Source organism: Pongo pygmaeus, chromosome 14 (genome assembly GCF_028885625.2).
Source record: "Pongo pygmaeus isolate AG05252 chromosome 14, NHGRI_mPonPyg2-v2.0_pri, whole genome shotgun sequence".
Classification (NCBI taxonomy): domain Eukaryota; kingdom Metazoa; phylum Chordata; class Mammalia; order Primates; family Hominidae; genus Pongo; species Pongo pygmaeus.
Window position 1 is genome coordinate 47,361,720 of NC_072387.2, and position 21,252 is coordinate 47,382,971.

Here is a 21,252-nt window from a genome sequence, read left to right on the forward strand (position 1 = left end):
GAACACATTCACAAAGACAGTTACAGTTCCAATCCAGTGTGTTAATGGGATTTGACATGTGTACTTTTATATTATGATATACATATATTATATTCCGTGTACATACTAATATACTATATACATTATATACTTTTTCATAATACTTGTGAAGATTTATTAATATGCATATTGTACATATATTATAAAATTATACATACTTTTTAAATTGTGTATGTATACAATCATATATATAATTTCTATGAAAATACTGGATTTTAAAAAGAATTCTCAAAATATTTGTTTCTAACTTCATCTTTTCTGATTCTACTGCAATGGCCATCTCTCTGCCTTAGCAGTACTTCGTATTGCTCTTTTATCATCTCAATTTAGCCTTTTGTTTTTCTCTGGTGTAAGTGATGCTCCCACTCCCGGCTACCCTGAGCAGTTTTCTCTTAGGCAGTAACGTGTAGTGGTTACGAGCCTGGTCAGGCTCTGACACGGAGTTTCTGGGTTGAGATCCCAGTATTGCCACCTACCAACCTAACTTTCAGCTGCTCACTTAACATACGTGTGCCTCAGAGGTAAAGTGAGTCATAATAATTCGTGCCTCAGAGGTAAAGTGAGTCATAATAATTCTTACCTCAAAGGTTGTTGCAAGGATAAAACTAGCCAATCATGTGAAGTGTTTAGAATAGAGCTTAGCAAATAATAAGAACTCCATGCCTACTAGCTAATAATTTTTAGGGGTAGTCTACAAATGCCACTTTAAGGAATTTTGCACTTAAAGCTCTATGCTTACTTGAAGCAGTCTGCGTAGACACTTCCATTGTATTTATAATGTGAAGTTGAAAAGGAATGTTAACAGAAAAGTCTATCAGGGAAGCCTTTCTTTGTCTCTGTGATACCCTTTTCCAGTTTTTCCCACAGCCTACATATTTCTGTTAGAAGTTAGGTCAACAGAAGACCTAAACTTGATACTGGGCCTATTTACTCTCTGTCAGATTGACTGCAGGAGTGAATTCCAGAGCGAAGGGCACAGCCCAGACACTCGGTTTTCTTTTTTATTCCTAATTCAAACTTGCTGGCACTGGCAAGAAGTCCTGGCTTGTTTAATCAAACCTGCATGGGTCATAAGGCCTAGGAAGAATCAAAACTCAGGTGCTTGAGCTTTAAATCTTTAAAAAGATTATTAAATTAAAATCCCATACATGGACCACTTCTGAATAACTTATTTGAAAAGAAAACCCTGGCCAATATAGATTAGAAGTATAGAATGAATGTTATGAATAATCAACCCTGTCTTAGCTCAGGCTGCTATAACAAAATGCCACAGACTGGGGTGGCTTAAACAACAGACATTTCTTTCTCACAGTTCTGCAGGCTGGAGAATCCGAGACCGAGGTGCCAGTAGATTTGGTTCCCGGTGAGGGGCCTCTTTCTGGCTTGGAAATGGCTACCTTCTCTCTGAGTCTTCAAAAGACGTTTCCTTGGTGCATGCTCATGGAGCGAAAAATACCTCTGTCTTCTTCTTCTTATAAGGACACTAATCCCATCCTGAGGGCCCCACCCTCATGACCTCACCAAAGTACCTCCCAAAGGCTGCATCTCCTAATACCACTTGGGGATTAGGGCTTCAACATATAATACAGGACGAACACAAACATTCAGCCCATAACAAACCCTAAAGGATGAGAATAGATGGACACATAGCGGGAAACAACATACACTGGGCCTTTCAGAAGGTGGAGGGTGGGCGGAGGGAGAGGATCAGGAAAAATAACCAGTGGGTACTAGGCTTAACACCTGGGTGATGAAATAATCTGTGCAGCAAGCCATCATGGCACACATTTATCTATGTAGCAAACCTGCACTTGTACCCCTGAACTTAAAAAAAAAAGTTAACAAAAACCCTAATAAATCAAACTTTCTGTAATATTTCATACTAATGCCACAGAGTCCATGACCTGAAGACTGCCCAAATCTAGGTGATACCAGAGCACATTTCCATAAGTTAATGAAAACAAACTCACTAAAACTAATTGAATATTTGACTTGAATTTTCAGTGATACTTGGTGTATGATTTGTACTCAAGTCTTATGATAATTTCTACATTGAAATTTTATATTTGGTAAAAACCTTACTTCATAATAATAGGTGTAATTCTTGCTCTTACTAAAACTCATCTTAAAAATAAACCAGCATTCTCAGCAAAGTAACACAGGAACAGAAAAACAGACACTACATGTTCTCACTCATAAGTGGGAGTTAGACAATGAGAACACATGGACACAGGGAGGGGAACAACACACACTGGGGCCTGTCAGGGGGTGGAGGGAAAGGGGAGGGAGAGCAGTAGGACAAATACCTAATGCATGCGGGGCTTAAAACCTAGATGACAGGTTGATGGGTGCAGCAGACCACCATCGCCCATGTATACCTATGTAACAAACCTACACGTTCTGCACTTGTATCCCAGAACTTGAAATAAAATTTTAAAAAAAAGAATATTAAAAAAAAAACAAGTACTCACTTGGGCAGGTCATATACAGAAACTGGAGTTAGCACGGCCCCTGTGCAAGGATGACAAGCAAATCTGTGAAGCGTTTCGTATTTTTGCTGTCTGAGTGATGGTGAGGATGTCCCTAGCCACCAAGATTGCTGATACACAAGTAAAAACATGAAAAGTAAAAACCAGCAAAGACATTTCTCTCCGTGTCACTTGTTTCCATTTAAAGCAAAACTTCTTGAAATAAATGCCTATGCCTGGTGTCACCTGCTCCTCTCCTCACACGCTCTCTTAAACCTACTTATTCAGGCTTTCTTCACCCTCTACTTCACTGGAACAGTTCTGGTGAAAATAACCAACTTCTGGTGACATCCATTTGCTAAATCTGATGATCACCTCTCAGTTCTTCACTCATGTGACATGTTAGCAGCTTTTGAAACAACTGATCACTCCCCTTTCCTTGATATGCTTTTTGTAACTGGCCTCCGGGGCCCACACTGCTCTGGTTGTCCTCATCCCTAGGACTTTTTCTCAGCCTCATTTGCTCAGTTTTCTTTATCTCCCTGACTTCTAAGTGCTCCATGGTGAATCCCTAGATCCATTCTCTTCTTTATCTATAATCCTCCCCTGTGTGATTTTATTTTGACTCGTGGCTCTACATACCATCAACATGTTCAGTTTAGATTTCCATTCGGACCTCTCCACTGACATCCATGATTCTATACCCAAATGGCTAATTTGACATGTCAGCTTGGATATTTAAAAGGAACCTCAATTTTAATAAGTTTAAAATGGAACTGTGGATTTCCACTCCTAAATCTGATTCTCCTGAAGTCTTCCTCACCTGTATACCTAGCAATTTCATCTTTCCAGTTGGTCAAGACAGCAAAACTTGGAGTCATCCTTTATTCTTCTGTTTCTTGCGCATACCACACCTGGTTCATCAGAAAACTCAAATAGCTCTACCTTTATTTTCCGGCATGCAGCCCTGTCATTCCACCTCCACTGCCACTGCCTGGTCCAAGCTTCTCTGATCGCTTGCCTGCATGGTTGCAAAATCTCCGGACCAGGCTCTTTACTTCAACTCTTGGACCTGGTGTCTCTTTATCTTATAGCAGCCACAACTTATGTTCTTAAAGTATGTCAGATTATTGGAACCCTTCCCCCCATATCCAAAGCCTTCTCATGATTTCATATTGAGAGAATGAATATGTAAAAATCCAATAACCAGACCACACATTAAAATACAACTCTGCAGCACAGCCTATAGCAACCGGAAAGCCAAAGACAACTTTTTTGGCAATCAGCCTCCAGTGGTCAGGATCTGATGATGGCTTTCCTAATTTTTGTCTCCACTTTGAATTTTGGAACAATGAGACAGAGCCATATATGCACCTCTAACCATAGGATACCCCACTTCTAGTTAATCCTCTAGAGCTTCCCCATGCCAACAGCCTCCAATGAGGGCATACCTGAAGCCTTCCCTTTTTTCCACTATTAGGCATTCCTGCTTCTCTGCCTGTCTTTGAGTCTTTATCAAAACCCAGGTGATAGTGGCTGATTCCATTGCTAAAGCAAGCTCTGAATAAACAGCACTTGCTTGTTCTCATCCCATCTGGTCTTTGTTTATTTCTGTATTTTACTGAGTAAAAACCAAAAGTCTTCCAACAGTCCTGAAGGGCTCATGTGACCTGCCCACCACCCACCCCTTCACCACCTCTCTAGCTTCGTATCTTAGGCTCTCCTCCTCGTCCAATTTGCTTCAAGCACAGTGGCCTCCTGGCTGTTCCTTGTACACACTTGGCACAGCCTGCCCCAAGGCCTTTTTCACTTGTCCATCCATTTACCTGGAATTCTCTTAAGTTGTTCATATGGGACATTTTGTTACTACCTTCCAATCTCAGCTCAAATGAGATTCTAATTCTACCAGAGACATTTTTTTTGTGACTTTCCTGTGTATCTTAGGCCCCTCTACTCACACCATGTCCAGCCACAGCCTTCCCTGTCACCCTCAGCATATTTTATTTTATTCATGTAATTTGTTGCCCCAATATACTACTTATTTTCTTATATACATATTTTCTTCCTCCTTCCCACCCCTCGACTATAATAAAACCCCATGAAGCCAAGGATTTGGTTACTTCTGTATCCCCTGCACAGTGTCTGGCAAGTCGATGTCACCCAATCAATATTTGATATATAAATAATTAGTTACAAAATCTTATATTCACAGATTTCTTAAAATGGGGGCATTTTAAAAATTAGTATGTCAGTCAGTCACAACCCCGGGAGAAAACAAATGGCACACTCAAAATGAGTAATTTAAAAAGAATTGAATCACATGACCATTTTAGAAAGGAGAGGGCAAAGATCTGTTAATACCTAGGCATGGTAAAGTGCTTCGAGGCTAATGAGAGCAGCCCCATCACCACCTCTAGGCACAGGACAGGAGAGGCTAGCTGAGCCCAGGTAGTGAGCTAGGCCCTAGGCCTTCCACAGGCACTCTAACCTTTTGCGGAGGGTGTGCAGCCAGCTCTGGAAACCCTGAGGGAAACCAAGGGAATAAACGCCTGGCCCACTCTGCTTTTGCTCTCCAAGTTCCTTCCTGTATTCCCCATTAGCCGACCAAACCAGGAGCCAGAATGTAAGGGAAACATTAGGTGTGGTTCCCATTTGTCAGCTCCTGGGGCACAGCGCAGGGTGAAGCAGGGTGGAGCATGGACCTCCAAGGCTGTATCTGCTGTTCCAGCAGTCTTTTATAATTTTTAAAAGTCATAAGGTTAACTGTCTTAAAAATAATCATGAAGTGTTTTCTGTGTGGGTGTGAGACTCTCTGTGAAACAGACTCCCACTCAAATCCCAGAGTATCTGTTTGGGGTTTACAATGTCAAACCATTGTACTAAATGGTTGTTATTGTTTTACGTGATAACAGCATTTTTTTAAACAATTTAATTATGCCATTTTTATTATTTAGCATGCCCTTTGACTATGTTAAAAAAGAATCATTGGTAATGTTGTATATGTTATTCAGCCAGGAGTGAAAGGGAACCACGGAAATATTCCTTATAGCTGATACATAGATTTTTCAATTCTAAGGGAACAGCTATTTTTTAAAATGTTGAACAATGTATTATTGTAATTTTAATCATGAATTGTCCAAAAAGAATTCACTTTGGATGAAAAGAACAACAGAACAGACATTTCAAGATCTGAGTTCTAATCCTGACTTGGCCAGCCATTGGCAAATAAGTTCAGCTGCAGAAGCCTGAGTTTCCTCATCTGCAAAGTGGGAGATGGGACAAGACGACTTTTGAGGTCATTTCCACCTTTCAAATTGTACTCCATTGGAAGGTGTTAATGTGTGCCAAGAGAATAAAGTTAGATTTATAAAAACTGTGTCAGCATGGCTTATTAATTTAGAAGAAAGCAATTACTAGAGATAAAAGCCATGTTGGATTTTGTTTTTAGATTTCAGAATTCACTGGCCCAGAGCCTATAATGAAGACCCTATATATAATAAAGGGTAACTTTATACCCACTTCTTTTCCCCTCTCCTTCCTCCCTTTCTTCCCACTATGTTATTCTAAAGAATATTCAAGGGGGAAAAATCAATCATTAGAGAAATTTTAATTCTGTATGCTTGTTTCAGAGGTAAGAAGCTCAGACAAAAATAATGCCTGCAATTGTGTTTTCTCTTTAGAATCAACTGTATTTATTCCCCAGTCCAAATACTCCATTGAAGAAGATGTTGGTGAGCTGTTCATTCCCATCAGGAGGAGCGGAGATGTGAGCCAGGAGTTAATGGTGGTCTGTTATACCCAACAAGGTAGCTCGATTCGCCGAAAAGCTAAGATAACCCCCAAAAGATATAAATAAGCCTTTTTAACATATTGGAGCCATAACATTTTACCATGAGGGTTATACTTTATTAATTTTCCATAGATACAGAAAAGGATTTATTTAGAAGTCTTTCTTCAGGATTTCACCTTTGACGAGTCCTCTTTCCGATTTCACTTGGTCACTTACTGCAATATTCAAGGCTTTTTGGATTGTAAGGAACTAAAGCCCACCCAAGCCTGCTCAAGTAGAAATGGGTTACTACAAAAAAAAAGAAAAAAAAAAGAGGCTAAGTGATGCGTGCCCAAGGAAAAGAAACTAATTTAAAAGCAGTTTGCAACTCATTTCAAAGAAATATCAAAATGGTTGTTTTGCTCATGAGCAAATATCCTATGGAAGGTGATTTTATATAATAAAAAATTAAAATTAATACATAATATTCACTAATATACTTAACACTTTTCTAGGAAATAAGTAGATTTTCTAAAAATGCAAAACCAACAGTTATATATGCTGATATCAGAGTAGACTTTTGTTAAAATTTTCATTCATGGATATATGATTTGAAAGGCAGTACTGAAGAGTGATTAAAAGCCGAGTTCAGAGGCCGGGCTCTGGTGGCTCATGCCTGTAATCCCAGCACTTTGGGAGGCCGAGGCGGGCGGATCACGAGATCAGGAGTTCACGACCAGTCTGATCAACATGGTGAAACCCCGCCTCTACTAAAAATACAAAAATTAACTGGGCATGGTGGCACGCACGCACCTGTAATCCCGGCTACTCAGGAGGCTGAGGCAGAAGAGTTGCTTGAACCCAGGAGGCGGAGGTTGCAGCGAGCCAAGATCATGCCATTGCATTCCAGCCTGGGCAACAGAGCGAAACTCCATCTCAAAAAAAAAAAGCCGACTTCAGGACCAGCCTTGGACTCTGGGTCCCAGACCAAGTGGTTCAACTTCTGAAAACCTCAGTTACCAAATGTGTAAAGCCGGGTAGAGTGGTTGAGAGGATTAAGGAGACAAGTATTTGAAGCACTTGGCACTTTGCCTGTGCATAGTAAGCTTTAGAACAGTAGGGGCTATTAATTTGTAACATTGTGTTGATCTAAAGTCCATCTACAGGAAAGTCAGGAGAGAACAGTTGAAATGTAATATTCCTTATAGGTGTATAGGTTTGAGGTCACTCTCAAGTTGACTCATGATAGTAGAACAGTATGTAGTTGCTATTGCAGTTCTAGGGGTGTTCATGTCTACTAACTGACCATTAAAATGCTGTGTATGAAAATAATTGTGTCTGGACATATCTTTGTCTTATGTTCTACATAAAAATGTTTTGAATTCTCTCTGCTTCCAGGAACAGCAACGGGAACTGTGCCGACTTCCGTGTTGTCTTACTCTGATTACATATCCAGGCCTGAGGACCACACCAGTGTTGTCCGCTTTGACAAAGATGAACGGGAGAAACTGTGTCGGATAGTCATAATTGATGACTCTTTGTACGAGGAGGAGGAAACCTTCCATGTCCTTCTGAGCATGCCCATGGGGGGAAGAATCGGATCAGAGTTCCCAGGGGCTCAGGTTACAATCGTTCCTGACAAAGATGATGGTGAGTACTAATTTACTTGAAAATTCTTTTTCCCGGGAAGATCAACATCAGGAACAACTTTCTAGACAGAAAAAATGGGAATCTAAAACAATGATAATATACACATTTATTTTATGTTTGGTTTTTTCATATGATTAGGTTTCAAATTTGGCTGCATCTGTCGGTTTGCCTTCCTTGATTTAATGTTTTTGAAGGGCAAAAGTCACAACCATGTGTGTTTTTTTCCCCTGCGCAGTTTCTTTCACCATGCCCTGTACCATCAGGTGATTAAACTTTTGACATTTCATGGTGAAGAATTGAAATCTAATTTATTTCCTTCTTGGTTTTTTGTTTTGTTTTGCTTTTAAAAGCTTATATTTTGTAACTTTAATCTCAGTGTTTGAAACTGTTTTTTCAAAGAAACCTGTCGGACAAGGCTGTTAAATGAATAACTAGTAAACATAGGGAAAATTAAGTCCAACAAACCACTCTGCCCCAAAACAGGAGGGAGAGAATATCCTGATCATTCTTCCCCAGAGAAACTAAATCGCCATGAAGTAGAAACAGAGAAGGGAGCAAAAGGATCTTAATCTCCCCAGTTCAACAAACAGTTTGTATTTTTTTTGTGTGGATACAGAGAGCAAAGGGAAAGATTGTGAATACTCTTGTAAGTAAAGCAGAGAGCAGTAAACTGAGAGATGGGACTCCCTAACCCTGGGCTGGTTTTCTTTCCCCCTTGAAATTTTCCTCCTGGTAGATGAAAGAGGAAGAAACTGGGGGATGAGTCTTTCAGTTTGGAAAGAAGCTGGAAGACAGTCAAAAGCCAAACTGAGGAAGCTGAAAATAATCTACCAGGAAAGGTCTTTGATAGTTAAATGGCAAAGCATGTCAGAGGTGGAGGTGATAATGTGTCTTGTGAGCTTATACTCTGTGCCAGGCACAGTACTGGCTCCTCTGTACATTCTTTTAAAAAGACCTTTGCATAGGTTTATTGGATCTTTGTATTTCTTTGAATCGTCTATATAAAAATTGATTTTCTTACTGATTTATAGTAGCTGTGAGAATAATAGGTATTTTACCTTTTACTGTATGTTGTTAAAATTTCTTCTAGTTTCTGCCATTTGTTTTTGGTTTATTTTGTTTTTCAAATTGACAAATAATTATGCATATTCATAGGGTACATAATGATGTTTAGACACATATAAAATATAGTGATCAGATCAGCATAATTAGCATGTCCATCATGTCAAACATGTATCATTTCTTTGTGTTGGGAATTATCAATATCCTTGTAGCTAGTTGAAGCTATGTAATGTATTATTGTTAACTAGAGTCACCCTACAGTGGTATAGAAAATCAGAGCTTGCTCCTCTTATCTACCTGTAATTTTGTGTCCTTTAACTAATCTTTAACATATCCCCCATCTTTCCTCCCTTCCCAGCTTCTGCTACCTTTGTGTATCATTGTGCTTTATCATCCTAACAATTCTGTAAAATCTATAACAACATCTGTGTTTTTACTTATAGTGTTTGAAAACACAAAAAATTAGAAATTATTTTATCAAGGGGTATTGAAAGTCTTGATTCTACCTTAAATTTATATAATACTCTATAAGTATAAGCTGCTCTAATATTTTTAACTGCTGCCTTAATTTATCAGTGTAATAAGAAGTTCTATTCTGATTTAAATAAAGTACAGAAATTTTATTTTAACTTTAATCTACCTTGAAGAGCAATATTTTGAATATCATTTCAAAAAAATCTAATAGCCCATGCTAAATGCCTATCTGCTCTTTAGATAATCTATCAATTGTTACAGGTAGAAAGAGGTGGGTTTGATTTAAAAATATAAAATGTGATTCATGTTTATTTTAGTTCAGTTTGTTTTTTTGGCAAAAAAATCTTTCCTGTATGGATTGCTATGGGATGCACATGCAGAAAAAAACATGAAAGTACAGGAAAAAAAACACTTATTTATTAAGTGCCAGGCATTTTCACAAATGTATCTCTAAATCTGCAAAATGAAAGATGATGCCATTATCCCTGTTTTACAGATGACAAGACTGAGACTTAGAGAGACTAGCTGATTAACTTGAACTTACGAAGCTAGTATACAGCAAAGTCAGTATCATGGCCCCCAAATCATGACCTTTCCATGTTATTACTCCACCTTTAAAACGTGTCTCTAGTGGTAATGAGGTTGAGGAGCCATTGGTACAGTCCTATCATATAATATTCATAGAACATTTTACTGTTGTCAGTGTCTTATCAGAGCTTCACAATTCACTGATGTAGACAGGGCAAGCGGCATTATAAGTGGGGTAGCGAAAGCCCAGAAAATTATTTACCCCAGAACACAGGGCTGGTAAATTTGGGTGCCACGGACTTTGATTTTGAGGCTACTGAGTACCATGCAGACATTAGACCAGCAGTTTGTCAGGAACGCTCTTGGTGATTATTGCCACTCCTTCTTCATTCACTCAACCACTATTCAATAAATCAAAAGTCCTGTGCATACTGCTCTGTTTTCTCCCATCTGTCATTTACCTTCCACTTCTAACATCACTACTACAGTTTAGACAGATCCTTTTCATCTCAGATGCAGATTATAATAGACTTCTCACAGGTCCCACAGCCTCATATCTCTTCCTGCCCACACCTTGGTTTCCGCTGCCACCAGTTTAACCTTTCCTAACCTCCTACCACACCTTTTCTCAGCACAAAACCCAAAAGTGTTGACAGCACACTTTACCATCATCAGGAAGATAGACAGGCACCTTCCACTTTCCCCAATCAAAAGCCAGTAATGCACTAAAAAGGAAAAAATAAGTAAGTGTGGTTTAATCTCTTCTGGTAGTGTAATGATTGAGAAATCTATAAAGATTAAAGTTATTTCCTAATTAAGAGCAATATTTATTAATGTTATTCAACGAATGTTGAAATTATTTTCTTAAAAATGCAATGGTCAGTCCAGTCACAGGATAAGGAAAAGAAGAAAGAAAAGAGGAGGAACAAAGGAGGTGACACAGGGAGGATGGGTCTCATGAGAGCAAATCAAAGACAGACTGATGAGAAAGAACAGGACAAACCAAAAAATTAAGAGAGAAAATGAAAGCACATCATATCTAAAGAAGAAAGAAAAGGACAGTACTGAAAAGAGGAGCTGAGATAAGCCCATTAGGGCCTCTACTGTGGATAAACCACATCTTTCACATCCTGGCACTCATTTAGAGGGTTATTTTCTTTCTTTACAGTTGCGTGAAATAGCACTAGCAAAATAAACCCAGTTTACAGCTCTCTGAGTGCTATATTTTCAAGTCTTCAGAAGCTTGCAGTGAGATCATTATGACCTACCAGAAGGAATTATTCCTTGGACTGCTTAACATAGCAGATGGCACAAGCTCAACTTGAGGCTTAATCTTCACCCTGAGATTAAAGTTGCAGTTATCCAGTTTAGTATTCCATTCAATAAGAAATTTAATAAGAAATAAGTTTGGGGTGGTTTATCTATTAATACTGTACCTTATCCACTGCTGCATCCCCACAGAATCCTTTTGGTTGAGTCTTTCAGAGACCACCTTACTGACTAAATGATGATTTATAGCACTTTAGTGAAAAATACTTTCAGATCTTCTGTTACTTAAGAAATGGCTACGATATCAAATGTCAACACTTTATAGAATTGACAATATTGACTTACAGTCCCTAGGACCTGCACTTAGAGCTCAATCATTTCTTTTCATTCACTCATCATAATTTGTCTTTTCTTTGACAATTCTCAACATCATTTTACATATTTATTTTGTCATATTGTGCCCTTTAGTATAATGTTGGATAGAAGCAGTAGAGCAGGCATTTTTGTCTTTTTCTCATTGAAAAGGAAAATCTTATAATGGTCCCCCGTTTAGAATAATGTATACTATAAGATTCTAGTAACATTTTATCAGGTTAAGAAAACATTTAGTTTGAGAAGAGATTTTATCAGGAATAAGTATTAAACATTGTAAAAATTTCTGCATTTATTGAATGTATTACATAATCTTTTCCTTCAATCTGTTAGTGTAATGAATTGCATTTTTAGATTTACTAGTGTTAAGCTACCCATATATGCTTGAAGAAACTTACTTGTTCATGACGTAATTTTATAAATTGCTGGATTAAATTTAAGAATATTTCATTTTAGTATTTTTGCATGTATATGGGGCTTTAAATCTGTTTGTTTTTAGAATCAAGTTTATAATGGCCTCATTAATTGAGTTGAGGTACTATCTTCCTTTTTTAATCTGTAAACTTCAAATAAGATTGACATAATTTAATTTTGTAGGTTTGGTAAAATTATAAATCTACCTGTATATATGTAGCTAGATTTTGGCCTATTGTTTGGCTTCCTTAAATGGTTATTTCTTCTTAAGTTTTATTAGTGTATTTTTTCCTAAGAAAGTTGTATATATTATCTACATTTTCAAAATAATACTGTAAATTAATTATATTATCATAAAATTCTTAAAAGTCTGTATTGCATGTCTATTTATGTCTCCATTTTATTACTAATAGTGTTCTTCTATCCTCTCTCTCTCTCTCTCTGTCTCTTTTTCTTTTCTCTTTCAATTTATCTTTCCAGAAGTTTGTATATTTTATTCAAGTTTTTTTTTTAAAAAGCTATGTTTGGTTCTGACTTTTCAAAACAAAAGAATAGAAATTTTTGGGAATTGCTATTCTTTTTATTTTCTATTTTATTAATTTCTGTTTTTCCCTCAGACTTACCTTCCAGTTGGCTAATTCTCTCTATATCTATTTGCTACTTAACTCATCCACTGAGATTTATTTTGATAACTATATTTGCATTTTGAGAAGATCTGTGTGGAGTTTTTTTATATTTATCTTTGACTTTCTATCATGCTTTATTTTTTCTTCATATAGTTTCTTTTTTATGTATTTAATAATTTAGATATTTATTTTATAATCTTTGTTGCAGTTTTATTATTCAAGATCTAAGGTCCAGATCTTATGTTTTTTGCTTCAACTGCTTCTTGTTCATGGTATATTACTTCCTTGCATATAATAATTTTGTCTTATGAATTGACTTTCAATGGGATTTTATATGTGGAAAGCCTATACAATCCTAGTTCAGGGATTAAACCCTGAGAGTAGTTTTGCTTTTATATTTGCTAGGGTCAATTTCTATGTAATGTTTTCTTTTTTAATTTGAGGAATTCCAATACCAAATAATGTGAATTAGGACCCCAAATCTGTGTGTTAGAGAGGCCTATTGAGACATTTTTTCCCCGTCCAGTATTTAGGCAGAAACAACAAGCTCTATAAGAGAATGGATTTTTATTCTAACTCACACATCTCCTCTGGTATCCAGACTTTATTCTTGGGGTTTCAGTTTCAAATTTCCACTTTATATCACCTGTCCCTGTGTGGGCAGTCAAATGCAACCCACTCAGGACAGCCACAGTATTAGCTCATTTAGCTAGTACTCTATTTTTTTTTTTCAATTCTGTCTTGTGAGGGTATTTCTTACTTTATTGTAAAACCTCCATTTAAAAGAGTTTCTATTATATTTGCAGAGTTTGTGAGAGGAAGGTTTTCAAGTATATCCTTCAAAATATTGCTGTTATAATTCACTAGAAAAGCTTTTATTGAGTGAAAATAACATATGTCCAGAAGTGTTTTCTGCAGTGGTGCTTATGGACTACTCTTCTAATACTAAATTGCCATTTGTATAATCAGTTCTCATGTCAGGAATACCATGGCTGAGTCAAAGATGGGGCAACTAAACTTTTTATTAGGTTGGTACAAAAGTAATTGCAGTTTTGGCCATTGAAGGTAATGGCAAAAATAACAATTACTTTTGCATCAATCTAATATTTTGTGAGATAAATTGCTCTTAAAAGCTTTAATTTCTAGACATGATCTTTTTGGCAAAGTGATTTAATTATTATGCAAATCCCGTTTTTCTTTTGTTGTACTGAAACATATCCAAGTCAAGCCCAAAATAGATTATTTGTAGTCTTATTTTAATTATTCCCGTTGTATTGTTTCCCACAATGCATTATTCACATAGACAAAATCTCATCATTAAGGTGTCAGTGGGCACAGAAAATTACCATTATAAACCAAACTCCCATGTGAAAAGGACAAGAGCACTTGATAAAGCAGGAAAAATTGGGTGATGACTGAAACAGCTTACTTCTCAAAGATCATCAAGGATTGCTAGTGACTGAGATTCAATGAAGGGGGAAAGTCAACAAATTTAATTTGGAACCAATGAATAAAACAGATGCAGTACTTCTTCAACAGCACATTTAAAAATATATGTTTTAATATAAAGCATCTGAAAAAGTCTCTCTTCGTTGATATGCTTTTTTGGTGTCTCAGTTGAAAAGAGTCTAGGCCAGGATTTGTTCAAGTGAGAGCATCAAGGAACTCAGTTTCCACGTGTGAATTTGCTGCTTAAAAGTCTCTCACGTATCTTGATTATTCACCCCTTTCTTACCTTGGCCACTATCCCTAAAAGTGCATGTATGAAGAATAAAGCAAAAGTACAAAAAGCATTGTATTAGTCAGTTCTCACGCTGCTGTGAAGAAACACCTGAAAATGGGTAATTTATAAAGAAAAGAGGTTTAATTGACTCACAGTTCCACATGCCTGGGAAGGCCTCAGGAAACTTACAATCATGGCAGATGGCAGCTTCTCCCAGGGCAGCAGGAGAGAGTGAGAGACAAGCGAAGGGGAAACCCCTTATAAAACCATCAGATCTGAGAACTCACTCACTATCACAAGAACAGTATAGGGGCACTGCCCCCATGATTCAATGATGTCCACCTGGTCCTGCCCTTGTCACATGGGGATTATTACAATTCAAGGTGAGATTTGGGTGGGGACACAGAGCCAAGCCATATCAAGCACAGAAGCCAAAAGCAACATGTTTATTTCATTTGGCTTCTATCTTTCCACTTCCTTGACTTTCAATGCCAGAAAGTATTTTCAAGTAAAGAGTGAGTGCACTTTGCCAGTAGTATCTTTCCTCCCTCATGTCTTCATCTACTTTTTATCATACTGTAGCAAACCCTATTTTTTGTCATTTAATGGGAAGTCCTTATTGTTTGTCGTTGGAAATCACTACATCTACCATATACTTAACACAAATAATACAAAGAGAACCACGAAAACAAAAATGTCCCTTCAGGCCAGATGCAGTGGCTCACGCCTGTAATCCCAGCACTTTGGGAGGCCGAGGCAGGCAGATCACTTGAGGTCAGGAGTTTGAGACCAGCCTGACCAACATGGTGCAACTGCATCTCTACTAAAAATACAAAAAACTTAGCCGGGTGTGGTGGCACGTGCCTGTAATCCCAGCTACTCAGGAGGCTGAGGCAGGAGAATTGCTTGAACCTGGGAGGCAGAGGTTGCAGTGAGCTGAGATCACACCACTGCACTCCAGCCTGGGCAACAGAACAAGACTCGGTCTTAAAAAATATATTTTAAAAAAGTCCCTTCAATTTTTCCATGAATCAAAATGTCTCTGGAGTGTATACAATTGTCCCCTCCTTGTCAGCAGTTTCCCTTTTCGTGGTATTAGTTACCTGCAGTACAGAACAAAAAGATATTTTGAGAGACAGAGACCACATTTACATAACTTTTATTTTAATATGTTGTTATAATTATTCTATGTTATTTATTATTGTTGTTAATCTCTTACTATGCCAAATTTATAAATTAAACCTTATTATATGTATGTATTTATTAGTATTTACAGGGTTTGGTACTATCTGTGTCTTCAGTCATCCACTGGGGCATCTTGAAATGTATCCTCCACAGATAAGGGGAAACTACTACATTTGCAACTATAGGCAGCTAATATTCATGCATTTATGCAAAACACTTTGATTTGGGATTTTTTTTAATCATTTGATTTTCACTGCAGTCCTGTAATGTGGGAGGCACTATAGCAAGGTTTTTAAGGACAAGATAAAACAAAGTAGACAATAAATTTACCTGAAATCAAATGATTAAGTATAAGCAAATACAGTGGCACCCTCCATTTGAAATAAATTCACACTGTGAAGTTTTTGACTTAATAATGTACGGCACAAATTTTTTCTTTGAAAGAAGAAACCTGCCACTTGAAAGATTTCCTAGTTGGAGTAAATCATGAGATGGAATCTAGATAATGTTGAATTGCAGTTTAATAAATATTTATTTTACAATAAATATTTTTTGAGAATTTTATATCACTCATTCATTCAAAAACTGTGAATTGAGCACCTGTGTGCCTGCACATGGCTAGGTGCTGGGGACACAACAGCAAACAAAAGAACCATGGTCTCTGAAGTCATGGACCTTCCGGACTTTGGGGGTACACAGATAAGTGAACAGACAAGCATAAAATAAATGTGATAAGTGCTCTACTAAGACAAGAACACCTTTCCCAAACCAGGTTCAGGAAAAACTTCTTTAAAAATATTATTTTCTAGCTGAACTTTGAGGATGATATCAAGGTATCCTAGTGAAGAGAGAAGGAAAGTGCGTTTCTGGATTAAGAAATTCACAAGTGCACTGGCTAAGTGGATGGGATGCCTCCATGGAACTGAAAGCTTGGATGCAGCAAAAAACTAGAGCTCAAATGAGTGAATAACAAGAGTTTGGAGAGGTGGGCAAGGAGTCAATCTTATAGGGCCCTGTGGCCATATAAAGGAGTTGTGTTTCATTCTTGCAATAGAAATAGGCGACACCTAAAAGGTTTTAGGTAAAATGACAAAATTAGATTTATATTTTAGAAATATCACTCTGCTCTGGCTGCAATGCAAAGAAAAGATTGAAGAGCTCAGGTGGCTGTTGGAGCAACACAGGTGATTGGTGACAGTGGCCAGTACAGGGTGGTTGTATGAGGATGCAGAAACCAGGAGGCATCTGAGAGATAGTGCTGAGGAAGAATGGGCATGTCATGGTAATTGATTGGACAGGAAAGTCTGAAGGATGATGCTTTGGTTTCTAGTTAGAGCTGTTGGGTTAAGAGTGGTACAGCTCACTGAGATGGGGAGAATAAAGGTAGAATGGGCTTAGGAATAAAAAACAATGAATTTATTTAAGGCATGCTAGAACGAAAGAAATGCCTGCTTGACTTCAAAGTGCAGGATATCAAATAGGCAACTGAAGATATAGGCCTGATTAGGAATTCTGCAGTAGACAGTTCTGTGCCAGAGGCATTGTGACAAGTTCTCTCTATGGATAATGATAAAAATCTTAGGAAAAGATAAAATTACTTAAGAGACATGCAAAAGTGGACCTAGTATGATTTATAATATGGATGGATTTACACCAATTCTCATTTAAAAGAAAGGAATAGATTTCATGAATGCTAAGCAGAAGATGAGAAATGATGAATAGAATAGTCAGTATTAAGGGTATGACCATCCCAGCAAAGAAGGTGCTAAAAAGAATCTAAGAACCAAACACATCTCAGTGTCTGAGTTTTATAAAACATGCCTAAATCTGCACTATTCAGCATGTGACAAGCTATGTCATTGTTTATTCCTGTTGCTTACTAAAAGATTTTAACCAGCTTATTTCGTGTATTTTTCTTTACCACGTGCAAATATTTCACCAATTTTTGAAATAATAGGAAAGATTAACTTTGTTTTAGAGGAATTTGCTTTTTGACCATCTTTGTTGGTATACTTCTTATCTTACTAGCTTTTTGGTCAAATTTTATTAATGTCTAAGCTTCAGTTTCCATGGGTTTAAAATGGGGATACTAGTTTTACCTGTGTATTCTCCGTTTTTTTTAAATAAATTGATATCTTGATGTTTCGTCTGTCATGCATATTGTTTATACGTGACAAAAACACTGCTAGCTATACAGTACTGTCTGTGCAGTTTTATCAGTTCAGCATGGAGAGAAGAATGCCCAGTTCAATGGGGAGAAAGTCAAATTTCATTCATATGCAATAACACACATACAATACTAACAGCTGCCACTTTTGACCCCTTTACTATGTACTGAGGACTTTACATGAATAATCCAGTTAAACCTCAAAGCAACTTTATGATATAGGTATAAGTATTTTCTCCATTTGATAGATGGAAAAATTGAGACCTGGAGAAAATTACTTAAGATCACACAAATGTTAAGTGTTGAATATATGTCCTAAATTTAGGTCTGCTTACCTCAGATAACATGTACATTACCACTAGGCTGTAATGAATCCTGAATCTCCTCAAAAGGATTAAAATATAAGTGTTACCTAATGATCTCACTGAAGGGAGGAAATTGGCATGGAATCCAGAAAAAAATGGTCCAAAAACATATAGGTCAACATTGGTCAAGAAGGAGATGTTTCTGAGGGTAGCCAATATTTCGGTCACTAAAAATTTGCAGTTGGTGTAGGGAAAATGTTCAAGCCTATTGTACACCCTGGATGAGGTGTCCTATATGGCTTTCCAACATATTTTTTTTTTTCTGATTGCTATGTTCTTTTCTGGTAGTGGGTATACTAGATGAGGAATCAACCAAACAACTATTCCCTGACTAAAGATAAATGAATCCCTTGTAACTTCAAAAAAATTCTTTCGTTTTTTACTAATATAAAAATGTACATATTTATGAGGTACATGTGAGTATTTGTTACATGCACAGAATGTGCAATGATCAGTTCAGGATATTTGGGGGGTATTCATCACCTTGAATATTTATCATTTCTATGTGTTGGTAATATCTCTAGTCCTCTCTTTCAGCTACTTTGAAATATACAATACATCATTGCTAACTATAGTCACCCAAATCTGCAATCAAATATTGGAGCTAATTTGTTCTGTATAATTACACATTTGTGCTCACAAACACATCTCTCTTTATCCCCACTCCCATCCACATACCCTTCCCAGTCTCTGGTATCTATCATTCTATTCTCTATCTCAATGGGAATCAATTTCTTTAGCTCCCACTTACGAGGGAGAATATGCAGCATCTGTCTTTCCATGCCTGGCTTATTTCACTTAACATAATAACCTCCAGTTCCATCCATGTTGCTGAAAAATGACATGATTTCATTCCTTTTGGTGGCCAGATAGTATTCCCTTGTGTGTATACACGATAGTTTCTTTCTTTCTTTCTTTCTTTTTGTTGAAATGAGACTTTATTGAAAAGATGTTGGGAAGCTCATAGAATCATTAAGGTGGCTGGCAAATCAGGTTTAGATAATGGGCAGAATCCAAGGGAAAACAGGTACCTGGATCTCATCCATAACTGTGTACAGCAACTGTTGTACCCTGGCTACCAGAACTTGAGCCATCACTGTTGGAGCTGGATATAGGATACCCTATGAGATCCTCTGGAACTGGTGACCCTAGAAAGTGGATGTTGCTGTGGCTACTTCCAGAGCAATTTCTCTCTGCCATTATTATTAATGTCACTTGCTTTACATTTAATGTTCTGGTAAAGAACTGGGGCTGGGTATTGTGTCTTCATCTTAACTCAGACGGTAGGGGAAAGTAATTATCTGAACTTTTTGGTTGTTGTCATGAGATATTCTTTATATTCCACCATGACTCAGATAATGGGGAAGTTCCCCAAAGCAGAGGACGGCAATTCTGATGCTAGGCATTTTAACGTCTGTAAAAAGTACCGCCCTAACCCCCCCGCCCCATTCCCCTACAAAATGACTATGGTTATTCTCTCATGCCATGTCCATATTTCAGTTCTGTGAATATAATGCACTTGATTGCTTATGAATTCATAAGTATACACGATAGTTTCTTTATTCATCTGTCAATGGACACTTACGATGATTCCATATATTTGCTATTATAAATAGTGCTGCAATGAACACACAAGTGCAGGTATTCCTTTGATATATAGGTTTCTTTTTCTTTGGATAAATACCTAGTGCTAGGATTGCTGGATAGTATGGTGGTTCCATTTTTAGTTTTTTGAAAAATTTTTATACTATTTTTTCTGGGTTTTTTGTTTGTTTCTGTTTTTGTTTTGTTTTGTTTTGTTTTTTTTGAGGCAGAGTTTTGCTATGTTTCACAAGCTGGAGTGCAGTGGTGCGATGATAGCTGCAGTCTTGAACTCTTGGATTCAAGCAATCTTCCTGCCTCAGCCTCCAGAGTAGTTAGGACTAAGGTGCACACCACCACACCTGGCTATTTTCTTTAAATTTTTTGTAGAGATGGGGTCTCTCTATGTTGCCCAGGCTGGTCTAGAACTCCTGACTCAAGCAATCCTCCCACCTTACCTTCTAAAGCACTGGTATTAAAGGTGTAAGCCACCTCACCCAGCTTACTATACTGTTTTTTATGGTGATTGTACTAATTTGCATTTCCACCAAGAGGGTGTGAGTTCTCTCTTCTCTGCATCCTCACCTGCTTCTGTTATTTTTTGTCTTTTTAATATTAGCCAGTCTAACAGGGGTAAGATGCTGTCTCATTGTGATTCTGATTTACATTTCCCTGATGCTTAGTGATGTTGGGCATTTTTTCATATATCTGTTGGCCGTGTATATCTTTTTTTGAGAAATGTCTGTCATCTCCTTAGCCTAGTTTTTAATGGCATTATTTGTATTTTTTTAAAAAATTGCTGAGTTGTTTGAATATCATGTATATTTTAAATTTTACTTCCTTGTCAGATAAATAGTTTGCAACTATTTTTTCCCATTCAATAGTTTGTCCCTTCACTCTGTTGATCATTTCCTTTGATGTGCAGAGGCTTTTTAATTTAATATAGCCCCATTTGTCTATTTTCATTTCTCTGTCTGTGCTTTTGAAGTTTTAGCTGTAAAATCTGCCTAGACCAAAGTTCCCAAGATTTCCCCATTTTTTTCCTAGTAGTTTTATAGTTTCATAGTAGTTTTTAGTTTTTATAGTTTTATAGTAGTCTTATGTTTAAGTCTTTAATACATCTTGAGTTGATTTTTGTATATGGTGAGAGACAGGGGTCCAGTTTCATTTTTCTGCATATAGATATCCAATTTAGCCAGCAACATTAGTCTTTGGGTTTTCTAGATAAAAAATAATGTCATCAGAATATAGGGACAATTTGACTTACTTTTTTTCCAATTTTAATTCCTTTTCTTTCTTTCTCTTGCCTGATTGCTCTGGGGAAGACTTTCAGTAGTTGGTTGAATAGGAGTGGTGAAAGCAGGCATCCTTATCTTGATCTATACCTTAGAGGAAAGGCTTTCAGCTTTTTCCTGTTGAACATGATGTTAGCTGTGGGTTTGTCATATATGGCCTTTATTATTTTGAAGTAAGTTTCTTCTACTCCTAGTCTGTTGAGCATTTTTATTATGATGGATGTTTAATTTTCTCAAATGCCTTTTCTGTGTCTATTGGGATGAT

At 37.2% G+C, this 21,252-nt stretch overlaps 1 protein-coding gene and 1 pseudogene across 1 annotated transcript in view; both read left to right on the forward strand.

Annotated features, from left to right (window-relative positions):
• FREM2 (FRAS1 related extracellular matrix 2) overlaps nucleotides 1–21,252 on the forward strand; it is a 208,632-nt gene that overhangs the window by 96,863 nt on the left and 90,517 nt on the right. Inside the window, exons 5-6 of the mRNA XM_054446945.2 lie at nucleotides 6,188–6,313; nucleotides 7,675–7,926. Coding sequence (XP_054302920.2) covers nucleotides 6,188–6,313; nucleotides 7,675–7,926 — 378 coding nt within the window. The remainder of the gene's footprint in view (nucleotides 1–6,187; nucleotides 6,314–7,674; nucleotides 7,927–21,252) is intronic.
• On the forward strand, nucleotides 2,437–2,595 carry LOC129011983 (U6 spliceosomal RNA; annotated as a pseudogene).